Source organism: Semicossyphus pulcher, unplaced genomic scaffold, assembly GCF_022749685.1.
Source record: "Semicossyphus pulcher isolate SPU_LCO1_2020_fin unplaced genomic scaffold, fSemPul1.0.p SCAF_13, whole genome shotgun sequence".
NCBI lineage: Eukaryota > Metazoa > Chordata > Actinopteri > Labriformes > Labridae > Semicossyphus > Semicossyphus pulcher.
The window spans coordinates 30,825,092-30,850,000 of NW_027211637.1; the positions used below are offsets into that span (position 1 = coordinate 30,825,092).

The window sequence follows — 24,909 nt, forward strand, 5'->3', positions numbered from 1 at the left end:
GTGCAGCTGTTCAAAGCCCAATCCCCGAAAATAAAACGACCCCACTTTTTCAAAGGGGATTACCCGGGAAAAAACATCGTCTTATATTCAGAACAATACGGTAGTTAATAAGAGCATCAAGACCAGCAACAGGAATGAGTAGAAACAGAGCGTTCACCAAAAGTCAAACTTCTTAACAGACGACATCACATCACTCCTCTCCTTGCCTCCCTTCACTGGCTCCCTGTCCGTTTACAATTGATTTTAAGATTTAACTGATCACTTTTAAAGCTTGTTTGGGTCTTGCCCCGATTTACATTGTAGAAATGCTGACCCCTGATGAGCCATCTCGCGCCCTTAGATCCTCAGATGGGGGCCTTCTGGTCGTTCCAAAGTCGAGGCTTTGCCGTCAGAGCCCCTCGGCTTTGGAACGTCCTGCCTGAGGAGATAAGGCGTGCAGAGTCGGTGACTTCTTTTAAATCACTTCTTTAAACTCATTTTTACAGACTTGCTTTTATGTGATGTTTACTTTTTAAATGCATTTTGAAAATGTTTTATATGCAGTCATCTGTTCCTATTCCTACCATTATTTATGGCTTTAATTTAATTTTAGTTATTTTACTTATTTTTATACTTCTTAATATATTTATTTATCTCTTTTTCATTTTATTGATCCCAACCCTTTTTTTTTTTTTTTAATCTCTCTTCTTCTGATGTGATGTCGTCTTTTTATTTTATTTTTTTATTTTTTATAACCTTTTATGTTCTTTCATTGCTTTTATTTTTATTTATTTTTCTCTTAATTTGCGTTGCTTATTGCTCGAAATGTCTCTGTTCCTGTTCTGTCAGTTTTATTCTTTTGAATACTCTCGGTTTGGCCTCATTGTTGAAAGTTCCTTAAATCTGTTTTGTATTCCGTAATCCTCCTGAGTTCCTGCCTTTGCTTTGTCTGTCAGAGCACTTTGTAAACATTCTGCTTTTAAAGGTGCTTTAGAAATAAAGTTATTATTATTATTATTATTATAAATCTTTGAAGTTACAGCCTGCCATGTTTTTTCTCCAGCACAGGGCTGACTGCACTGAACCACATTCACTCAGAGGACGTAGAAACCTTAATTTGCTTTTGGATCCTGAATCTAACTTTTCACCAGCTGACCTCTTTTCAATGTATGGTCACAGCTATTATCTAAAACTGTTATTTAAAAGCTGTTGGGTTTACCAGCAGTTTCTGGTGAACAGTCAAACTTTTTTTCAAATAGTATTAAGTAGAAACTCACCATCTACAACAATGATTTCAATGTACGTGTCTGAAGCTGATGACAGAGATCTTCTCAAACCACACCTGTACCGTCCTGAGTCAGACTTGGTCAGCTGTGTGATGGTCACAAAAACATCTCCTGATGAAGTTTCTCTTTTCCTCCATTCAATGCTGTATCTGCCTCTCTGAGCGCTGACACCAGTTGTTGCTATGAGGACGTCCTTCAGGTCACAATCTTCTTTGCAGAAAAACTTTAGAGTTGAACGTGAGGAAGAGGAGCATCGAACTTTAACATTTCCTCCATCAATTGGTGTATAGAACGTTAAGACTTGGGCATTGATGAGACCAGTATTTCTATCCTGCAGAGCTGTTAAAAAGATGAAGAATCAGTAGTTACTATTGAAACATCCTGTAAGATGCTGCAGTCAGATATTTAACTGCTGCACATTCACTCATTTCTGTGAGTTCTTCTTGTAGACTTAATACCAACATTAAATATTGCACAGTAACATTTTCAGAGTTGGACATTTCACACTTTAAGTCCAGACAGCCACAAACCACCAGACCTACAACATCTTCTTCTTTCACACGTTTTGTTCCCCCACATCAGAACAGAGAACCTGTCTGAGCGTCTATCTGAACTCGTCAGATGTGTAATGCCATGTTTCACTATGTTCTGACATTTGATCATCAGAATAATTGAATAATCCTCAGATCAATCAGTCTTAGTGATAACTGTTAGTCACAGCCTTAAAGATCAAACTTGTCAAACTTGTGATCCTCTTAAAAAGTGAGATCAGCAGAATATTTTCAGACTGCTGGAAAAGAACAACTGATTTCTTGGCTATGATGACATTTCTAACAGAGTTTTACTTAATGAAGTTAACTGGTAATACCCCCTGCAGTTGCTGAACTTTGTTCTCCTTCCCGTACAGGTTGTTATAGGGAAGTAGAAGTACTTATAATTGACTATATTTAAACAAACCTCATAAGCTCATGCATGCTGAACAGTTTTTGTTCTCTGTAATGGTTTCTTCTCTGCATACTGGCCTTTTAGAGATCTCTTGTTAGAAAGCAAACAGAGGAAACACAAAGCTGCAGCTGAAGCTTCATTTCAACTTCAGATAAAGTTCAGACATCATCTTTAAGATAAGAGGAATGATTACAGCAAAGAATAACTCTTCAGTGTACATCTGGGCATGTTCAGATTGTTTCAGGACTTAAGTGTTATTCTGCTCTGACCATCATGTTATTCCATCTAAGCACCCATGAGACACAGTTACATTACTGAGCAACAAACAACAACAGACATGTTGTAACAGAGGAGAGTAACAAAATCACAAATGTACTCACAGAGGAAGAAGAAGCAGATCAAAGTGAGATGGACTTTCATGTTTGAGGCTCGGACACGTTGCTGCTGCTGCTGCTGCTGCTGCTGCTTCTTCTTCACTGGTAAACCAGGAACTGTTCATTTCCTTAAAATGTTGGTGCCGCTCCTTTAAATACAACACACAGCTGGACTCTCCTCCCCTCTCCATCACGCCCAGGAAACACTGCCTACTTCTTCATGTGTGTAACAGTTTCCTTCCTGATCTGTTGCAGCTCACACACCGGTGGTCCTCCTTTTTCTATATTGACCTTTTCTTTTAGAATTAATTATTTTATGAAATTATTTTACGACCCCATTTTCCCAATAAAGTCAGGACGCTGTTTAAAAGCTGAAAAGAAACGGAATGTGATGATTTGCAAAACATTTAAACCCCATATGTAATCTAAAATAGCACCAAGACAACACACCAAATGTTGAAACAGAAAATGTAATTGTTTGTTGGAAAATGATTTGAATTTGATGCCAGCAAGATGTTTCATAAAAGTTGGGACAGGGTCATGTTTACCACTACAAACCTTTTCAATGGATGACATGTCGGGACTGCAGGCAGGCCAGTTGAGCACCTGGACCCTTTACCTACGGAGCAATGCTGTTGTAATATGTGCAGAATGTGGTTTGGCTTTGTCTTGTTGAAATAAACAAGGTCTTCCATGAAAAAGACGTCGTCTACTTGGCAGCACATGTTGCTCCAAAACCTGTGTATGTCGTCCAGCATTAATGGTGCCTTCACAGATGTGCAGGTTACCCATGCCATGTGCACTAACGCACCCCCAAACCATCACAGATGCTAGCTTTTGATCTGTGTGCTGATAATAAGGCGGTTGGTCCCTCTCTTCTTTACTGTGGAGGGCACGGCGTCCACGATTTCCTGACAGAATTTCAGATTCGTCAGATCTTAAAAGAGCTCGGGCCCAGAGAAGGCAGCGCCGTTCCTGGATCTGGTATATATTATCATAGACTTTCAACTTGCGTTTGTGGATGCAGTGACGAACTGCGTTCACAGTGGTTACTGGAAGGTGTTCCTGAGCCCATGCAGTGATGTATAGAATCGTGCCTGTTTTTAACGCAGTGCCGTCCGAGGGTCTGAAGATCACGGCCATCCAATGTTGGTTTTTGTCCTTGTCGCTGGTGAACAGAGATTTCCTCTGATTCTCTAAATCTTTTTATAATATCATGAACTGAAGACGATGAAATCCTCAGATTTTTTGCAATTTAATGTTCAGAAACATTATTGAACATTAAATTGTGCTATTTGCCAGCGCATTCTTTCTCAGAGTGGTGAACCCCTCTCCATCTTTAGAAAGACTCAGCCTCTCTGGGATGCTCGTTTTATACCCAATCATGTGACTGACCTGTTGCCAGTTAACCTAATTAATTGTGAGCTGTTCCACCAGATGGTGACTTTTACAATTTCTTTTATTTTTCAGTCTTTTGTTGCCAATTTTTTTAAACATGTTGCTGGTGTCAAATTCAAAATAGTCAAATTATTTTCCAAAAACAATTACATTTTTTAATGTCAACATTTGATATGTTTTTGTGCCATTTCTATTAAATATGGGGTTTCAATTTTTTGCAAATCATCACGTTTTTTTCTATTTACATTTTACAGTGTCCCAACGTTTTTGGACAGAAATGGGATAAAAAAGTGAAAGTTTTCAATGTTTTTGACACTGAAGTTCATCAAGTTTACAATATTTAATAAGCAACATCCAGTTAGAATTTCTAAATTAGGCTTGCTAAGAAACATTACATATTTTATGAATTTTTAACTACAATAATAATGAAAAAGTAATAAACATTGTTAATCAGTGCAGTTTGCTTATTTTAAGACAGCGAGAGGAAAATAACTGGAAGGGCTTTTTAAAGTCAGAAAACAAAAAGAGGCCCTTACATAGGGGTGATCATTTTATTTCATTATTATAATAATAGAAAATAGAATACAAAGATAAAATACGTGTCACAAAGACAGCACGTAAAAAGAAACGCCATTTAAAACAAATGTTTGGATGTCCTGCAAGCTGAAGAGAACACAATACAATTCAATGGTAAATGGACTGTACTTGTGTAGCGCTTTTCTAGTCTCAGACTGCTCAAAGCTGCTTTTACACTACGTGTCACATTCACCCATTCACACACACATTCACACACTGATGGCAAAGGCCTAAGTGCAAATCTCCAATGCCACCGGGAGCAATTTGGGGTTCAGTGTCTGCCTGAGGACACTTTGACATGCGCCTGTAGCGGTCAGGGATCGAACCCCCAACCCTCCGATTGGGACACGACCGACTCTACAGCTGAGCTACAGCCGCCCCACATCAGGGATTCATCTCTACAAACAGAAGAAAAAATACTGTAAAGAAATAATACAAACATTTAAAACGAATCATTTGCTTGTTTTTCTGTATTTACATGCATTTTATTAAGCTGCACTAAGCTACTTGGTCCTCAGGGCCACCGTACAAAGTGCACGGCTGAGGCACAGAGACAGACTCCAGGTCTGAATCCAAACAGCATCATGTGTGTTGTGTGTGTGTGAGTGTAGAGTAGGTCTGTTCCTGATCCCTGGTGGCTGGATTGAGGCTCTCGTAGGTGGAGTCTTGGTGGGTGGGAAGGTTCTCGTAGGTGGGAATCTGAATCAAACACATTTTTGACAAATAATGAAAGCAGACCTTAAACACAGTTAGACTTTGAAATAATTGTTTTGTTTTCTGGAGGTGAAACGCGGAGCAGGAGGCAGGACACGAAAAAATAACACTCTCGTTACGAGACAAAAGCAGCTCCTTGGTTATATTTACAAAAAATTTGAGTTATTGTTATTAATATTATTATTATTGTTATTTCCAACCCATGAAATGCTGATTTTTATACATTTGGTAAGAATTGTCAATAATCACACCAGCATTGATGCATTTCATCACAGTGCAGCAATATAATTTAGATCAGCTCACAGTTTGTCATGTTGAAGTGTACAATTACTCTAAGTATGAGAAACAAATTCTTGTCATGAAGTTTTGGTTTAAGAAAGTCACCTCCATGTTTATTTCATCTGGGTTTCCCCTGGTGCTCAAACCTGTAACACAAAAGAGTTAGTTTGTTACTGAAAATGAGGTTTGACGGTCACACTTGTTGGGTTAAAACATAGACTGTATAAAAGATGGCCGACATGACAGCTCCCTAAAAGTGAGGCCAAAGCCTCTCTATCGCCCCCTGCTGACTGGCTGCAGTATAGCTCATAAAGCCCGCCTCCTCCATGTTAACAGATGGGACATGAGTCAAACTATAAAATCAAAATACACATCAAATACATTTTTCTCCAACATGGTTTCTGTCATTATAGTTAGTTCTTATCTGCTGATTTATGTCCAAGTGTTCATTTTTAAAGTTTACTTTTAATAAGTTATTTGATGTTATAGAAAGGGGGTGTGGCCTCATGATTGACAGCTCTGTTGACAAATGGGGCACCTGAGGGCTCCAACACGCCAAAGACACCTGAGGGCTCCACGGCAAGGACACCTGAGGGCTCCAACACGCCAAGGACACCTGAGGGCTCCACGGCAAGGACACCTGAGGGCTCCAACACGGCAAGGACACAACTTAAAGGTGTGTTTTGGGTAGAGGAAGGGGCGGGACGTCAATACTGCAGCTTCACCAGCCGGTCTCTACTGCACAGACTCCAAATGACGGCATCATCAGAAGACAGCAGATTAGTTTTGGCTTCACTTTTGCACAATGAGATGAGCTGGAGACAAGATCCATCTTTATATACAGTCAGTGGGTTAGAGCATCAGGAAAACAGCCGATAAAACAACCACAATCTCACGCACACTAAAACCCCAAAACCTGGTGTTCCAGGAAAGAGGCAAAACAAAGGTTTGGAGAAATGGTTACCTGCCTGCCTGCCTGCGTGTGTGTGTGTGTGTGTGTGTGTGTGTGTGTGTGTGTGTTTGTGTGGGTGCCTTTCCTGTTGCCTCATCTTTAGGTTTAGAAAACCTCTTTCTGCAGGATATCAACACAGCCAGAGATAACAGGACAACCAGACCGGCTGCAGTCAGTCCCACATACAGCGGTATATCTGCAGTAGACAGGAAAGAGGATTTGTACAGTAAGTGATTTGCAAAGTCTGTCTCATTGTACTGCTTGTACTGCTGTTTGAGTCCATCAATGGTCCAATCATTCCCTTCATCATTTATCCATATAATAACATAATATCTACATTATTGTTGCTTTTAAAGTCCTTCTCTCTTTGTAGCTTGTGTGCCCTCATCCCCTCTCCTAATTTACCCTGTAAATGTTTTTCTTCTTTCTTCACTTGTGTCATTAGAAACACAATCCTTCTCAAATTCAACTTCCTCAATTATTTCTACATCTTCTCAGGTTGAATAGATTTGTATCTCCCTGGTCGGTATCACCGTCTGCTGGGGCTGCACAATCAATCAAATATTAATCCCTATCATGATTTTGGCTTCCCAAGACTAAATAGATGATCGATGGTGATATTGACATTTAAAATACTCCGCCCATAGATGAGCGCCTACCTTCCAGCGGCAGTTTAGAGTGGAAGAGTAAACAACAGCGATCTCTGATCCCATCAGCTATAGTCTGACAACGATATGCCGGGGCACGTAGCCAGCGGTTAGCGATAAACAACTTCCTTTTCCGCATGTTGCATTGTTCACAGAAAAAGAACCAGTTTTTCTTGTTATTGACATGTAATTAACGGGTCTTACCTTTGCTGAAATTTCAACATCATGATGCAGATTAGTAAGTTAGACATGAAGCTTTGTCAGGTCTGTCCTCAAGAGGAGAAGAAAACTACTTTAAAATGCTCGTTTGTTGAGCGGATGTCAGAATGATGCTTTCGAGGAAGTCGGGAAATCTGAATGCTGAATGTTTTTCCTGCATACGCCGCAGCCTGCTGATATGTGATTGGTCAATATTACTCGGACTACAAGTGTAGTGCAAACAGAAACCAGAACACTTGCCAACTCGGAGTTCCACGTCCCTGCCTACTGATTCTACATTTCTGTGTAGGGTCAAATGGTTGTCGTAGTTACAGCAGCTGTAATAACAGGAAGAGAACACGTAGCTGTCCTCGTGAATGTCTCTTTGTTGTTTTTCATTACGAGCTCAAAATATACCTCTCTGTTACGTCTTTGAAGAGTTTTTTGTGCAAACGTGTAGACGAATAACGCTCAGTCGAGTTTTGAACGCTGCTTGTTGTTAGGCTTAAACAAGAAGAGTCCGTCCGTCTGTCTGTATCACATTAAATGCTGTGGGATTAGATGAGCAGGTCAAGCTAATTAAAAACAAACAAACAGAACGTACAATAGGCCTAAACGTTCATCAGAACATGAATCAACAATAATACAGAGGGAGGCCTATTACAGAGACCGACTTCTTACCATCCCCACTATTAACAGACCAAGTGAGTCGAGTTTTTAAACCGGGACGTGAACGCTCGGACATGTCTCCTTTTCTCTCGTTGTAACTTGTGTCGGGAAGATGAGTGGTCGAGCAAGCAAGAGAGAGAGAGCGGCAGAGTGATGGTAAATGCGACCAGAGAGAAGGTTGGGAGTGAAGGTGTCGATCTGGCAGTAGGCTTATATTTAACATCGTACCCCGGGCTACATTCAAAACGTTTGAGGCTCAAACCAGCGCCCCCCAGAACGTGGCGCCCTATGCGCCCCCAACCCTCTGCACTGAGTTGGACCTGGCTCTTACCCCTCTTTTAACAGGCAACAATGAGTGACAAGGTCCGTTCCTGCACTCACGTAACTTTACTCGGCTCCAGCTCTTTACTCTTCGCTGGCCCGGTGAGAATGGCTGTGATTGGCTGGAACGCCCTTCAGTCAATCTGACTCGACCAATATTTTTACATCAATAAAAAGTGGGGGGGATGGAATTATGTTTTATTGAAAGTGCGGGTGTCGCATCACCCACAACACCCACGGGTGCGGCGCGCCTGTGTTCAACCACCTGAAAAAACACCACCAAGTGCAGTATGATAAGTTTGCATTTTGTTTGTTGCACCAAATTCAGGTAACACACCTAATTTTAAGTCTTAGGTTGAAGTTCTGTACATGAGCCTGAACACAGCTGAAAATAGAACTGAAAGCGTTGCTCTGTTTATTTAAATGTGAAAGTACAAAAAATGAGATGGTGATCTCAATGTTGATCAAAATAATTGTGACTATCATTTTGGCAATAATCATGCAACCCTTCTGTCTGTGCACAAACATAACCTGTCACTGTATTACTATTGTTACTTTATCCAAAAGCAATGATTCGTCCCACACAGGACCATCAACGTTCTTCTGTGCTTTCAGATGAACAAACTCCACTGACTGTTCTTCTTCTTAGATTTACTAGTTTGTACAAGAATGTTGTTGTGAAAAACTCCTCGATCTGCTCCTGCTTGTTATATCTAAGAGCTCTCAGTCATTCATCTATCAAACATGCTGTGGAGGTGTACCTGGCTCGGTTGTTTCGGGGGCATTTTCACTGGGTGTTGTTGCTGGTGGGGAGGACATTGGGACAGATGTTGAGTTTTTCAGGTTTGGTTTAGCAGTGGTTGGAGCTGTGAAAACAGAAAACACACACACAAAGAAATCATGATGAGAGAACGGAGACACTCGTGTGTGTGTTTGTCAGCTGAGCAGTTTCTTGAAATGAGCATCTATTAGTGTTCAGAATGTAAAATATCAGCAACAGTCAGAGAAACGTTCTAACTTCTTACAGAGACATGAAGAAATGTTTTCATTCACTTTCACTTAACTTTAAAGAAGAAACTCACCGTCAGTGACAATGATGTCAAACCTCTGAGATGGATCAGTGAACCCAACTCTGTCCAGACCACACGTGTACCGTCCTGAGTCAGACTTGGTCAGCTGTGAGATGGTCACAAAGGCAGATCGTACTCCTCTGTTAAACTCTTTATATCTGATGGCGTATCTGTCTCTCTGAGTGTAATTAGCTGTTTCAATGAGGTTGTCCTCACATGGTTCCTTGCAGAGGAAAGCACTTCTTACAGTGATAGGGAAAGAGAAAGTAAAGTAGCAGTCAACTATGACACTTTCTCCTGTTCTTTTGTAGAGGGATGTTTCCGTCCTCGTACCATCCAGCCGTGCTGAGGAAAAGATGAAAGATCAACAGTTAGAATCTGTAGTTCCTGAAAGAAATCACATTTATCAACAGTCACACTGGGAGCTGCTTATTGCAACCAGTCTGTGAATGGAGGTTGTGGCCTCATGATTTAACTGAGCAGCAGTTTAATTCACATTCTTTGATCAAAGATGAACAACGAGCCCCAACGGCAAGCAAGCATCAGACTACTGCATCACAACACATCCAAGCAGAAAAAGAGTGTATAGTGACACTTTTTTTAAATGATAAACTGTAGCTGACAGCAAGGTTATTATTCACAAACTAACAGAAAGCACACTCTTACCAGAACTAGTAATTAGCTAGTTAATTACCGTATTGTTCTGAATATAAGACGACCCCCTTTTTCCAAGACACATTTTTGGAAAAAAGGCTTTTTGATGACAAAATCTCGTTTAACCACGAAGAACATTTTATTTGAAAATTCTAATAAATCATTGATAAAAAATAATATCAAACAAGGCAGGCTATTGTTTATAACAGCATAGTGCCATATCATAGTGCAGCTCATATCACAATGGGGAAAAAATTATGATAAAATAAGGTAGACTGTTGTTTATAACAGTATAATAGTGCAATATCTAGTGCATCCAACATTACAGTGGGTGGGGAAAATGAATGAAAAGGTAGGCTGTTGTTTTTAACATCTAAATGAAACAATATTGCATCCAATATCTTAAGAAAAACATCTTAATAAAACATTAGGCTGTTTCTAACATCCTGTTCGACAACGGCAAAGCAACCACAAATTTGCAGCCTTTCACATTTTCAATAAGGGAACCACCCGTCTGTTAAATTTGACAGAGAGGAAAAATCAAACACATGCCTGTCATTTAAGACTGTCTATTCCTCACAAGCAGCGTCCTCTGGCTCACTGGGTTCACTCTCACTATCCTCCCCATTGTCACTCACTGTCACTGCATCCCCCTGTCCAGTCTCTGCTTCTCGCGGCTCCTCCCACAAAACATCATCCTCGCTGCCATCCAAGGCATTTGATATGCAGCATCGCTTGAACCCGTTAATGATGCTCGCAGGGGAGACGGCAGCCCATGCGTGCAGGACCCATTCACAGAGGAGACGTACTGTAGGCTTCTTGATTTTTCCAGTTGGGGTTAGAGCATGATCACCAGCCAGGAGCCACTCTGTGTATTTTTAACGCAAATTATCCTTGAATGGCTTGTTGACGACCACATCCAGCACCTGTAGCTGGCTTGTCATCCCGCCTGGAATGATCACTAGGTCTCCGTTCATCTCGCGCAGTGTTTTTTTGACAGGATCAGTCAAGTGTCCGCGGAATGAATCTAACACAAGCATGTCCCTTGTTTTTCTGAGTCCCCCACGCCGTCTGCCCCACACAACTTTGAGCCAGTCCACCACAAGTTCAGTTTCCATCCAGCCCTTTTCCTGGGCACGCACGATAATGCCAGCTGGCATCACCTCTTTGAGTTGCGTTTTAAAATCACATACGGGGGCAGCTTGGTCCCGTCGGCCAGGCATGCCAACATGACAGTGACACGGCTCTTCTTGTTCATCGTGGACTTGACAAGGACAGATTTATCACCTTTCTTATGCACAGTGACAGATGTGGGCATGTCAAAAAACACGGGCGTCTGATCAGCATTGCCAATCTGATCAAGGGCATATTTGTGGTTTTTGCGCAACTTAATCACGTAACGCTGATAAGACACCAGCTTCTCATTGAAGTCCTCAGGCAGATGTTGGGCAAGTGTTGTCCTGCGACGGAGAGAGAGGCCATTTCGACGCATCATTCTTTTACACCAGCTAAGGCTCGCTTTAAATTCAGTGGGTGGTATATTGAGCCCTTTAGCCACCTCCACAGCTTTCAGCTGCATTATGGCTCTTGTAACAGGCATACCATCGTTACGTTTTTCTGCAGTGTAATCACACACTCGCCTGTCGATTTCTTGGAAGCGGCCACTGTTGGGGCCGCGAAATGCTTTTCGCTGAGTGTTGGTATTTTTAAGACGTTCTTTCTGAGGACGCCATCTTCGCACGTCACACCCTGTGACTCCGTTTGGCCGCTTGAACATTGTTAGATGCCTCGGCAGCATTCACCACAATAATCTTAAAGTGAGCATCATAACTTTTCCTGATTAGCTTTTTCACTTGTACAGCTGTCGAGCCGCGCCGCTCTGGTACGTTTCTCCTCTCTGCCATTTTGTATGTTACCTGTCACTGTAGGGAGGTTTTGTGGAGTGACAAGTGTGAGAGAGAGAGAGAGAGAGGGAGAGAGAGAGAGAGAGAGAGAGAGAGAGAGAGAGACAGAGGGGGAGAGAGAGAGAGACAGAGGGGGAGAGAGAGAGAGAGAGAGAGAGAGAGAGAGAGAGAGAGAGAGAGAGAGAGAGAGAGAGAGAAGGTGGTGCAGCTGTTCAAAGCCCAATCCCCGAAAATAAAACGACCCCACTTTTTCAAAGGGGATTACCCGGGAAAAAACATCGTCTTATATTCAGAACAATACGGTAGTTAATAAGAGCATCAAGACCAGCAACAGGAATGAGTAGAAACAGAACGTTCACCAAAAGTCAAACTTCTTAACAGACGACATCACATCACTCCTCTCCTTGCCTCCCTTCACTGGCTCCCTGTCCGTTTACAATTGATTTTAAGATTTAACTGATCACTTTTAAAGCTTGTTTGGGTCTTGCCCCGATTTACATTGTAGAAATGCTGACCCCTGATGAGCCATCTCGCGCCCTTAGATCCTCAGATGGGGGCCTTCTGGTCGTTCCAAAGTCGAGTCTTTGCCGTCAGAGCCCCTCGGCTTTGGAACGTCCTGCCTGAGGACATAAGGCGTGCAGAGTCGGTGACTTCTTTTAAATCACTTCTTTAAACTCATTTTTACAGACTTGCTTTTATGTGATGTTTACTTTTTAAATGCATTTTGAAAATGTTTTATATGCAGTCATCTGTTCCTATTCCTACCATTATTTATGGCTTTAATTTAATTATAATTATTTTACTTATTTTTATACTTCTTAATATATTTATTTATCTCTTTTTCATTTTATTGATCACAACCCTTTTTTTTTTTTTTTAATCTCTCTTCTTCTGATGTGATGTCGTCTTTTTATTTTATTTTTTTATTTTTTATAACCTTTTATGTTCTTTCATTGCTTTTATTTTTATTTATTTTTCTCTTAATTTGCGTTGCTTATTGCTCGAAATGTCTCTGTTCCTGTTCTGTCAGTTTTATTCTTTTGAATACTCTCGGTTTGGCGTCATTGTTGAAAGTTCCTTAAATCTGTTTTGTATTCCGTAATCCTCCTGAGTTCCTGCCTTTGCTTTGTCTGTCAGAGCACTTTGTAAACATTCTGCTTTTAAAGGTGCTTTAGAAATAAAGTTATTGTTATTATTATTATAAATCCGTTAAGCTCTGGACCTTTCAGGACACTTCAACAGAAATCAGTGCAATCAAAGTGGAGCAACCAACAGACACTATCCTGCAAGCCTCGACAGTTTTTTAGTTTGTAGGCATGTTTTTTTCCTTTGAACTTACAGCCTGCCATGTTTTTTCTCCAGCACAGGGCTGACTGCACTGAACCACATTCACTCAGAGGACGTAGAAACCTTAATTTGCTTTTGGATCCTGAATCTAACTTTTCACCAGCTGACCTCTTTTCAATGTATGGTCACAGCTATTATCTAAAACTGTTATTTAAAAGCTGTTGGGTTTACCAGCAGTTTCTGGTGAACAGTGAAACTTTTTTTCAAATAGTATTAAGTAGAAACTCACCATCTACAACAATGATTTCAATGTACGTGTATGAAGCTGATGACAGAGATCTTCCCAAACCACACCTGTACCGTCCTGAGTCAGACTTGGTCAGCTGTGTGATGGTCACAAAAACATCTCCTGATGAAGTTTCTCCTTTCCTCCATTCAATGCTGTATCTGCCTCTCTGAGCGCTGACACCAGTTGTTTGTATGAGGACGTCCTTCTGGTCACAATCTTCTTTGCAGAAAAACTTTAGAGTTGAACGTGAGGAAGAGGAGCATCGAACTTTAACATTTCCGTTATCAATTGGTGTATAGAACGTTAAGGCTTGGACATTGATGAGACCAGTATTTCTATCCTGCAGAGCTGTTAAAAAGATGAAGAATCAGTAGTTACTATTGAAACATCCTGTAAGATGCTGCAGTCAGATATTTAACTGCTGCACATTCACTCATTTCTGTGAGTTCTTCTTGTAGACTTAATACCAACATTAAATATTGCACAGTAACATTTTCAGAGTTTGACATTTCACACTTTAAGAGTCCAGACAGCCACAAACCATCAGACCTACAACATCTTCTTCTTTCACACGTTTTGTTCCCCCACATCAGAACAGAGAACCTGTCTGAGCGTCTATCTGAACTCGTCAGATGTGTCATGCCATGTTTCACTATGTTCTGACATTTGATCATCAGAATAATTGAATAATCCTCAGATCAATCAGTCTTAGTGATAACTGTTAGTCACAGCCTTAAAGATCAAACTTGTCAAACTTGTGATCCTCTTAAAAAGTGAGATCAGCAGAATATTTTCAGACTGCTGGAAAAGAACAACTGATTTCTTGGCTATGATGACATTTCTAACAGAGTTTTACTTAATGAAGTTAACTGGTAATACCCCCTGCAGTTGCTGAACTTTGTTCTCCTTCCTGTACAGGTTGTTATAGGGAAGTAGAAGTACTTATAATTGACTATATTTAAACAAACCTCATAAGCTCATGCATGCTGAACAGTTTTTGTTCTCTGTAATGGTTTCTTCTCTGCATACTGGCCTTTTAGAGATCTCTTGTTAGAAAGCAAACAGAGGAAACACAAAGCTGCAGCTGAAGCTTCGTTTCAACTTCAGATAAAGTTCAGACATCAACTTTAAGATAAGAGGAATGATTACAGCAAAGAATAACTCTTCAGTGTACATCTGGGCATGTTCAGATTGTTTCAGGACTTAAGTGTTATTCTGCTCTGACCATCATGTTATTCCATCTAAGCACCCATGAGACACAGTTACATTACTGAGCAACAAACAACAACAAACATGTTGTAACAGAGGAGAGTAACAAAATCACAAATGTACTCACAGAGGAAGAAGAAGCAGATCAAAGTGAGATGGACTTTCATGTTTGAGGCTCGGACACGTTGCTGCTGCTGCTGCTGCTGCTGCTGCTTCTTCTTCACTGGTAAACCAGGAACTGTTCATTTCCTTAAAATGTTGGTGCCGCTCCTTTAAATACAACACACAGCTGGACTCTCCTCCCCTCTCCATCACGCCCAGGAAACACTGCCTACTTCTTCATGTGTGTAACAGTTTCCTTCCTGATCTGTTGCAGCTCACACACCGGTGGTCCTCCTTTTTCTATATTGACCTTTTCTTTTAGAATTAATTGTTTTATGAAATTTTTTTTACGACCCCATTTTCCCAATAAAGTTAGGACGCTGTTTAAAAGCTAAAAAGAAACGGAATGTGATGAATTGCAAAACATTTAAACCCCATATGTAATCTAAAATAGCACCAAGACAACACACCAAATGTTGAAACAGAAAATGTAATTGCTTGTTGGAAAATGATTTGAATTTGATGCCAGCAAGATGTTTCATAAAAGTTGGGACAGGGTCATGTTTACCACTACAAACCTTTTCAATGGATGACATGTCGGGACTGCAGGCAGGCCAGTTGAGCACCTGGACCCTTTAACTACGGAGCAATGCTGTTGTGACGAACTGCGTTCACAGTGGTTACTGGAAGGTGTTCCTGAGCCCATGCAGTGATGTATAGAATCGTGCCTGTTTTTAACGCAGTGCCGTCTGAGGGTCTGAAGATCACGGCCATCCAATGTTGGTTTTTGTCCTTGTCGCTGGTGAACAGAGATTTCCTCTGATTCTCTAAATCTTTTTATAATATCATGAACTGAAGACGATGAAATCCTCAGATTTTTTGCAATTTAATGTTCAGAAACATTATTGAACATTAAATTGTGCTATTTGCCAGCGCATTCTTTCTCAGAGTGGTGAACCCCTCTCCATCTTTAGAAAGACTCAGCCTCTCTGGGATGCTCGTTTTATACCCAATCATGTGACTGACCTGTTGCCAGTTAACCTAATTAATTGTGAGCTGTTCCACCAGATGGTGACTTTTACAATTTCTTTTATTTTTCAGTCTTTTGTTGCCAATTTTTTTAAACATGTTGCTGGTGTCAAATTCAAAATAGACAAATTATTTTCCAAAATCAATTACATTTTTTAATGTCAACATTTGATATGTTTTTGTGCCATTTCTATTAAATATGGGGTTTCAATTTTTTGCAAATCATCACGTTTGTTTCTATTTACATTTTACAGTGTCCCAACGTTTTTGGACAGAAATGGGATAAAAAAGTGAAAGTTTTCAATGTTTTTGACACTGAAGTTCATCAAGTTTACAATATTTAATAAGCAACATCCAGTTAGAATTTCTAAATTAGGCTTGCTAAGAAACATTACATATTTTATGAATTTTTAACTACAATAATAATGAAAAAGTAATAAACATTGTTAATCAGTGCAGTTTGCTTATTTTAAGACAGCGAGAGGAAAATAACTGGAAGGGCTTTTTAAAGTCAGAAAACAAAAAGAGGCCCTTACATAGGGGTGATCATTTTATTTCATGATTATAATAATAGAAAATAGAATACAAAGATAAAATACGTGTCACAAAGACAGCACGTAAAAAGAAACGCCATTTAAAACAAATGTTTGGATGTCCTGCAAGCTGAAGAGAACACAATACAATTCAATGGTAAATGGACTGTACTTGTGTAGCGCTTTTCTAGTCTCAGACTGCTCAAAGCTGCTTTTACACTACGTGTCACATTCACCCATTCACACACACATTCACACACTGATGGCAAAGGCCTAAGTGCAAATCTCCAATGCCACCGGGAGCAATTTGGGGTTCAGTGTCTGCCTGAGGACACTTTGACATGCGCCTGTAGCGGTCAGGGATCGAACCCCCAACCCTCCGATTGGGACACGACCGACTCTACAGCTGAGCTACAGCCGCCCCACATCAGGGATTCATCTCTACAAACAGAAGAAAAAATACTGTAAAGAAATAATACAAACATTTAAAACGAATCATTTGCTTGTTTTTCTGTATTTACATGCATTTTATTAAGCTGCACTAAGCTACTTGGTCCTCAGGGCCACCGTACAAAGTGCACGGCTGAGGCACAGAGACAGACTCCAGGTCTGAATCCAAACAGCATCATGTGTGTTGTGTGTGTGTGAGTGTAGAGTAGGTCTGTTCCTGATCCCTGGTGGCTGGATTGAGGCTCTCGTAGGTGGAGTCTTGGTGGGTGGGAAGGTTCTCGTAGGTGGGAATCTGAATCAAACACATTTTTGACAAATAATGAAAGCAGACCTTAAACACAGTTAGACTTTGAAATAATTGTTTTGTTTTCTGGAGGTGAAACGCGGAGCAGGAGGCAGGACACGAAAAAATAACACTCTTGTTACGAGACAAAAGCAGCTCCTTGGTTATATTTACAAATTTTTTTTAGTTATTGTTATTATTATTATTATTGTTATTATTATTATTAATATTATTATTGTTATTATTATTATTATTATTTCCAACCCATGAAATGCTGTGCTATACATTTGGTAAGAATTGTCAATAATCACACCAGCATTGATGCATTTCATCACAGTGCAGCAATATAATTTAGATCAGCTCACAGTTTGTCATGTTGAAGTGTACAATTACTCTAAGTATGAGAAACAAATTCTTGTCATGAAGTTTTGGTTTAAGAAAGTCACCTCCATGTTTATTTCATCTGGGTTTCCCCTGGTGCTCAAACCTGTAACACAAAAGAGTTAGTTTGTTACTGAAAATGAGGTTTGACGGTCACACTTGTTGGGTTAAAACATAGACTGTATAAAAGATGGCCGACATGACAGCTCCCTAAAAGTGAAGCCAAACCCTCTCTATCGCCCCCTGCTGACTGGCTGCAGTATAGCTCATAAAGCCCGCCTCCTCCATGTTAACAGATGGGACATGAGTCAAACTATAAAATCAAAATACACATCAAATACATTTTTCTCCAACATGGTTTCGTCATTATAGTTAGTTCTTATCTGCTGATTTATGTCCAAGTGTTTCTGACAAGTTTACTTTTAATAAGTTATTTGATGTTATAGAAAGGGGGTGTGGCCTCATGATTGACAGCTCTGTTGACAAATGGGGCACCTGAGGGCTCCAACACGGAGAGGACACAAGGTAAAGGTGTGTTTTGGGTAGAGGAAGGGGCAGGACGTCAATACTGCAGCTTCACCGGCCGATCTCTACTGCACAGACTCCAAATGACGGCATCATCAGAAGACAGCAGATTAGTTTTGGCTTCACTTTTGCACAATGAGATGAGCTGGAGACAAGATCCATCTTTATATACAGTCAGTGGGTTAGAGCATCAGGAAAACAGCCGATAAAACAACCACAATCTCACGCACACTAAAACCCCAAAACCTGGTGTTCCAGGAAAGAGGCAAAACAAAGGTTTGGAGAAATGGTTACCTGCCTGCCTGCGTGTGTGTGTGTGTGTGTGTGTGTGTGTGTGTGTGTGTGTGTGTGTGTGTGTGTGTTTGTGTGGGTGCCTTTCCTGTTGCCTCATCTTTAGGTTTAGAAAACCTCTTTCTGCAGGATATCAACACAGCCAGAGATAACAGGACAACCAGACCGGCTGCAGTCAGTCCCACATACAGCGGTATATCTGCAGTAGACAGGAAAGAGGATTTGTACAGTAAGTGATTTGCAAAGTCTGTCTCATTGTACTGCTTGTACTGCTGTTTGAGTCCATCAATGGTCCAATCATTCCCTTCATCATTTATCCATATAATAACATAATATCTACATTATTGTTGCTTTTAAAGTCCTTCTCTCTTTGTAGCTTGTGTGCCCTCATCCCCTCTCCTAATTTACCCTGTAAATGTTTTTCTTCTTTCTTCACTTGTGTCATTAGAAACACAATCCTTCTCAAATTCAACTTCCTCAATTATTTCTACATCTTCTCAGGTTGAATAGATTTGTATCTCCCTGGTCGGTATCACCGTCTGCTGGGGCTGCACAATCAATCAAATATTAATCCCTATCATGATTTTGGCTTCCCAAGATTAAATAGATGATCGATGGTGATATTGACATTTAAAATACTCCGCCCGTAGATGAGCGCCTACCTTCCAGCGGCAGTTTAGAGTGGAAGAGTAAACAACAGCGATCTCTGATCCCATCAGCTATAGTCTGACAACGATATGCCGGGGCACGTAGCCAGCGGTTAGCGATAAACAACTTCCTTTTCCGCATGTTGCATTGTTCACAGAAAAAGAACCAGTTTTTCTTGTTATTGACATGTAATTAACGGGTCTTACCTTTGCTGAAATTTCAACATCATGATGCAGATTAGTAAGTTAGACATGAAGCTTTGTCAGGTCTGTCCTCAAGAGGAGAAGAAAACTACTTTAAAATGCTCGTTTGTTGAGCGGATGTCAGAATGATGCTTTCGAGGAAGTCGGGAAATCTGAATGCTGAATGTTTTTCCTGCATACGCCGCAGCCTGCTGATATGTGATTGGTCAATATTACTCGGACTACAAGTGTAGTGCAAACAGAAACCAGAACACTTGCCAACTCGGAGTTCCACGTCCCTGCCTACTGATTCTACATTTCTGTGTAGGGTCAAATGGTTGTCGTAGTTACAGCAGCTGTAATAACAGGAAGAGAACACGTAGCTGTCCTCGTGAATGTCTCTTTGTTGTTTTTCATTACGAGCTCAAAATATACCTCTCTGTTACGTCTTTGAAGAGTTTTTTGTGCAAACGTGTAGACGAATAACGCTCAGTCGAGTTTTGAACGCTGCTTGTTGTTAGGCTTAAACAAGAAGAGTCCGTCCGTCTGTCTGTATCACATTAAATGCTGTGGGATTAGATGAGCAGGTCAAGCTAATTAAAAACAAACAAACAGAACGTACAATAGGCCTAAACGTTCATCAGAACATGAATCAACAATAATACAGAGGGAGGCCTATTACAGAGACCGACTTCTTACCATCCCCACTATTAACAGACCAAGTGAGTCGAGTTTTTAAACCGGGACGTGAACGCTCGGACATGTCTCCTTTTCTCTCGTTGTAACTTGTGTCGGGAAGATGAGTGGTCGAGCAAGCAAGAGAGAGAGAGCGGCAGAGTGATGGTAAATGCGACCAGAGAGAAGGTTGGGAGTGAAGGTGTCGATCTGGCAGTAGGCTTATATTTAACATCGTACCCCGGGCTACATTCAAAACGTTTGAGGCTCAAACCAGCGCCCCCCAGAACGTGGCGCCCTATGCGCCCCCAACCCTCTGCACTGAGTTGGACCTGGCTCTTACCCCTCTTTTAACAGGCAACAATGAGTGACAAGGTCCGTTCCTGCACTCACGCAACTTTACTCGGCTCCAGCTCTTTACTCTTCGCTGGCCCGGTGAGAATGGCTGTGATTGGCTGGAACGCCCTTCAGTCAATCTGACTCGACCAATATTTTTACATCAATAAAAAGTGGGGGGGATGGAATTATGTTTTATTGAAAGTGCGGGTGTCGCATCACCCACAACACCCACGGGTGCGGCGCGCCTGTGTTCAACCACCTGAAAAAACACCACCAAGTGCAGTATGATAAGTTTGCATTTTGTTTGTTGCACCAAATTCAGGTAACACACCTAATTTTAAGTCTTAGGTTGAAGTTCTGTACATGAGCCTGAACACAGCTGAAAATAGAACTGAAAGCGTTGCTCTGTTTATTTAAATGTGAAAGTACAAAAAATGAGATGGTGATCTCAATGTTGATCAAAATAATTGTGACTATCATTTTGGCAATAATCATGCAACCCTTCTGTCTGTGCACAAACATAACCTGTCACTGTATTACTATTGTTACTTTATCCAAAAGCAATGATTCGTCCCACACAGGACCATCAACGTTCTTCTGTGCTTTCAGATGAACAAACTCCACTGACTGTTCTTCTTCTTAGATTTAATAGTTTGTACAAGAATGTTGTTGTGAAAAACTCCTCGATCTGCTCCTGCTTGTTATATCTAAGAGCTCTCAGTCATTCATCTATCAAACATGCTGTGGAGGTGTACCTGGCTCGGTTGTTTCGGGGGCATTTTCACTGGGTGTTGTTGCTGGTGTGGAGGATATTGGGACAGATGTTGAGTTTTTCAGGTTTGGTTTAGCAGTGGTTGGAGCTGTGAAAACAGAAAACACACACACAAAGAAATCATGATGAGAGAACGGAGACACTCGTGTGTGTGTTTGTCAGCTGAGCAGTTTCTTGAAATGAGCATCTATTAGTGTTCAGAATGTAAAATATCAGCAACAGTCAGAGAAACGTTCTAACTTCTTACAGAGACATGAAGAAATGTTTTCATTCACTTTCACTTAAAGCAATTCTTACCTTTCTGGCATGTCCCTCAGCACTTAGTTAAAATTTGAACAAGAACAACTCCGCCTCCCTTCAAAGTCCCACCCTCTTCCCCCTGCCTGACCTCTGACGCTCCCCTCCCTCCCTCCTCCATGCATCCCTGACGCGTGCGGTGAGAGAAGCAGCGCGAGTGAAACGGGTCAATGGAGTCAGAGTCAGAGGCACAGGTAAGTGAAAACTAACCAACAGTAATTAAATAATATTCAATTCTGCATGTGGCATAAAATAAAATTCCCTCCCTCGTCACATTTAGTTACCTTTTGTAGTCTGACGAACTACCAACGTTACTATCGTAATTATAGTATTTCATCGCCTGTTTGTTTACAGTCAGATGCGTCGTTTTTCGGCAGAATTAATATTTTCTTGCTGTCATAACGGCTTAACTTGCCTGAATTGTCCCGGTAACGTTTGGCTTAAAATTAGGAGCAGTTGAAGCAGATTTGTTTACATGTTTGTTGAGAACCTGTTTTGTCAGCTAACGGTAGCTAACTTTAGCCCTCGTTCAGACGTTTAGCTTCAACATTTTTTTCTTTTAACTTTATGTTAAAGTCACAAAGTAAAAGGCTCTTTCTTTTTTTTAAATTGTGGTGCTTCTTGGAGGAGAGTGTGGTTGGAGATCCCGACTACGTTCCGGATCTTCAGAGGCAGGGGCCGACAGCAGCAGCCTACAGCAGGAACCAGCACAGGAGGTGTAAGAGCCCGAGAAGGGCAGGTCCTTCCAGGGGCTGCCAGGGTAGAAGCAGCAGGGCCGTGGGGTGATGCAGAGTGGGGAATCTGCTGAGGAGAGGCCCGGAACCAGCAGACAAGCTGCCCCAAGATCCACAACAAGAGCCAGAGGTCGGAGGGCACGTGGACCTGCTGTACTCAGTCCTGATGATCTCATCCGAGTCCAGCAGTTCATATAGTTTTGTTTTTTTTCTTATTCACGTTGTTCAATAAAACCTTGCATTGTATAATTGCATTTGTCTTTTTAGTCACATAACGTAATGTTTATTATGCTTTACTTCCATTATGACCCTTTTTTCATCTTCCCACTTCATCTGAATGAACTGCAGTGAATTACTAAAATCAATTTTTTAGAAAAACATGTATTATTGTACACAGTTTATCTTTTTTTTATTTTTTATACAGCCGTCTTCTATAACAAATGAGTTATTTAGTCCCAATAAAAAAGCAAATAAATAACATAAGGCACTTGCAAGATTACTGTTTAGTAATGCAAACAAATCTTTTAGATGTAACATTCAGCTCTTCATGAGTTCCAGGGGTACCAAGTCTTGGCTGGTGCTGGACGTCCTCCATTACGGTGAGAGTGGTGTACCTTGACAAAGAGTAAAAGAAATAGAAACGTGACACAGGATATGAATTGCATAAACTCAAACAGGCTAGATTTTATATAGATCTTAGGCTGCTTTGGCACAGAGTGATGTTATCACAATGTACAGTAAGTGGAGCAAGTGTATGTATCAACTTCTTACAATTTAAAATTCCCTACTGGTAAATAGTTTTTCTTCCCAAGGATGGAAAAAGTCACAAACATAGACGGATCGGTCTTATTTACACAGATGTCAGCTAGCCAGCATTATCTATTAGCCGGAGAAGTCTTCTAGCAATGTGCTGAACTAGCTCTGGTTACTGTACAACCAACCAAGTCAAACGCAACCCCGGAGTTATAATACTAGAACTGGGTTAATGACAACTTCACAATAAACACTGAGGCTAACGCTGAAGCTAACGTCACCGGTAGTGTAACGTTAAACAAACCAAGCTGCGGAGTCAGTTTGTTTACACTACCGGCGCTAACGCTAACGCTAGGCTAAATTTCCCTGCACAAATAACATAATATCACAGAACGATAGTAACTGTTAACTGATGTTATCACATGTAATGTTGTGTTTTAGGATTAGGCAAACTTAACATACCTGTCCAGCAGAAACTCTGCGACCATCTCATCTCTTTTTAGCTCCGGATGTAGCTGCATTAGCCTCCTCCATTGCTGGAAAGCAGAGCCGATGTTGACTCCAGTCTTGCCTCTTGCCGCATCAAGCTCTTTCTTTATGGCAGCTTTTTGTGAAATAGTCTTCTTTGTCTTGATAATTTTCTCTGTGGGGGCAGCTGATGATGGAAGTGGCGGCTCGCCTTGGTCAGTCATTGTCAGTTCTCCGTTCCTTGCTCTCTCTCACCGCCCTACTGCTCTACCAGAGAGGCGCGCGACTTGCGAGCCGTGACAGCGGTGCAACTGGGAGGTTACGCAGCAACGGATGACAGACAGGAAGCTCGGCAAATCAATTTACTTGGACCGAATAAAATGACTGGTCAGACTTTTATCAGAAATATATGAGAATTAAATATTGATGAGTTTCAACGCCTAGTGGATTTCTTTTACATTTTATTGTGCTATACGCTTATTAGGAGCATTTTATGATTACAAAAGAAAAGTGTAAAAATGCCAGAAAGGTAAGAATTGCTTTAACTTTAAAGAAGAAACTCACCGTCAGTGACAATGATGTCAAACCTCTGAGATGGATCAGTGGACGCAACTCTGTCCAGACCACACGTGTACCGTCCTGAGTCAGACTTGGTCAGCTGTGAGATGGTCACAAACGCAGATCGTTCTCCTGTGATAAACTCTTTATATCTGATAGCGTATCTGTCTCCCTGAGTGTAATCAGTTGTTTCAATGAGGTTGTCCTCACATTGTTCCTTGCAGAGGAAAGCACTTCTTACAATGATGATAGGGAAATAAACAGTAAAGGTGCAGTCAACTATGACACTTTCTCCTGTTCTTTTGTAGAGGGATGTTTCCGTCCTCGTACCATCCAGCCGTGCTGAGGAAAAGATGAAAGATCAACAGTTAGAATCTGTAGTTCCTGAAAGAAATCACATTTATCAACAGTCACACTGGGAGCTGCTTATTGCAACCAGTCTGTGAATGGAGGTTGTGGCCTCATGATTTAACTGAGCAGCAGTTTAATTCACATTCTTTGATCAAAGATGAACAACGAGCCCCAACGGCAAGCAAGCATCAGACTACTGCATCACAACACATCCAAGCAGAAAAAAAGTGTATAGTGACACTTTTTTTAAATGATAAACTGTAGCTGACAGCAAGGTTATTATTCACAAACTAACAGAAAGCACACTCTTACCAGAACTAGTAATTAGCTAGTTAATTAGTTAATAAGAGCATCAAGACCAGCAACAGGAATGAGTAGAAACAGAACGTTCACCAACAGTCAAACTTCTTAACAGACGACATCACATCACTCCTCTCCTTGCCTCCCTTCACTGGCTCCCTGTCCGTTTACAATTGATTTTAAGATTTAACTGATCACTTTTAAAGCTTGTTTGGGTCTTGCCCCGATTTACATTGTAGAAATGCTGACCCCTGATGAGCCATCTCGCCCCCTTAGATGGTCGTTCCAAAGTCGAGTCTTTGCCGTCAGAGCCCCTCGGCTTTGGAACGTCCTGCCTGAGGACATAAGGCGTGCAGAGTCGGAGACTTCTTTTAAATCACTTCTTTAAACTCATTTTTACAGACTTGCTTTTATGTGATGTTTACTTTTTAAAATGCATTTTGAAAATGTTTTATATGCAGTCATCTGTTCCTATTCCTACCATTAT

At 41.0% G+C, this 24,909-nt stretch overlaps 2 protein-coding genes across 3 annotated transcripts; both read right to left on the reverse strand.

Moving 5' to 3' along the window:
• Positions 1–4,529: 4,529 nt before the first annotated feature.
• On the reverse strand, positions 4,530–14,956 carry LOC138590213 (polymeric immunoglobulin receptor-like). 2 transcript variants are annotated; one of them, XM_069660802.1, is made up of 6 exons: positions 14,879–14,956; positions 13,543–13,890; positions 9,421–9,753; positions 9,100–9,204; positions 5,657–5,697; positions 4,530–5,257 (listed from the first exon to the last, which is right to left on the reverse strand). In XM_069660802.1, exons 1-6 carry the CDS (start codon positions 14,916–14,918, stop codon positions 5,141–5,143), a joined length of 984 nt encoding a protein of 327 aa, XP_069516903.1. In that variant the 5' UTR covers positions 14,919–14,956; the 3' UTR covers positions 4,530–5,140. The 2 variants fall into 2 exon arrangements, with proteins under 2 accessions (XP_069516903.1, XP_069516902.1); XM_069660801.1 differs by lacking the exons at positions 4,530–5,257; positions 5,657–5,697 and adding an exon at positions 5,881–6,699.
• Positions 14,957–16,516: 1,560 nt separating this feature from the next.
• LOC138589407 (threonine-rich protein-like) lies at positions 16,517–24,767 on the reverse strand. The gene is made up of 6 exons (XM_069659670.1): positions 24,672–24,767; positions 24,102–24,113; positions 23,778–23,988; positions 20,945–21,049; positions 17,595–17,635; positions 16,517–17,157 (listed from the first exon to the last, which is right to left on the reverse strand). Exons 1-6 carry the CDS (start codon positions 24,765–24,767, stop codon positions 17,041–17,043), a joined length of 582 nt encoding a protein of 193 aa, XP_069515771.1. The 3' UTR covers positions 16,517–17,040.
• Positions 24,768–24,909: the final 142 nt, after the last annotated feature.

What these genes read in the sequence shown, in the direction of transcription:
- LOC138589407 (XM_069659670.1), bottom strand. Translation starts at nt 24,767, where the DNA reads ATGTCCTCAGGCAGGACGTTCCAAAGCCGAGGGGCTCTGACGGCAAAG. An exon ending in TGACATCATTGTCACTGACG is followed by an intron (nt 21,050 to 23,777) that starts GTGAGTTTCTTC and finishes CTGTTTTCACAG; the next exon opens with CTCCAACCACTGCTAAACCA. An exon ending in CCCCGAAACAACCGAGCCAG is followed by an intron (nt 17,636 to 20,944) that starts GTACACCTCCAC and finishes TTTGTGTTACAG; the next exon opens with GTTTGAGCACCAGGGGAAAC.
- LOC138590213 (XM_069660801.1), bottom strand. Translation starts at nt 14,918, where the DNA reads ATGAAAGTCCATCTCACTTTGATCTGCTTCTTCTTCCTCT. An exon ending in TGAAATCATTGTTGTAGATG is followed by an intron (nt 9,754 to 13,542) that starts GTGAGTTTCTAC and finishes TCTTTTCCTCAG; the next exon opens with CACGGCTGGATGGTACGAGG. An exon ending in CCCCGAAACAACCGAGCCAG is followed by an intron (nt 6,700 to 9,099) that starts GTACACCTCCAC and finishes TGTCTACTGCAG; the next exon opens with ATATACCGCTGTATGTGGGA.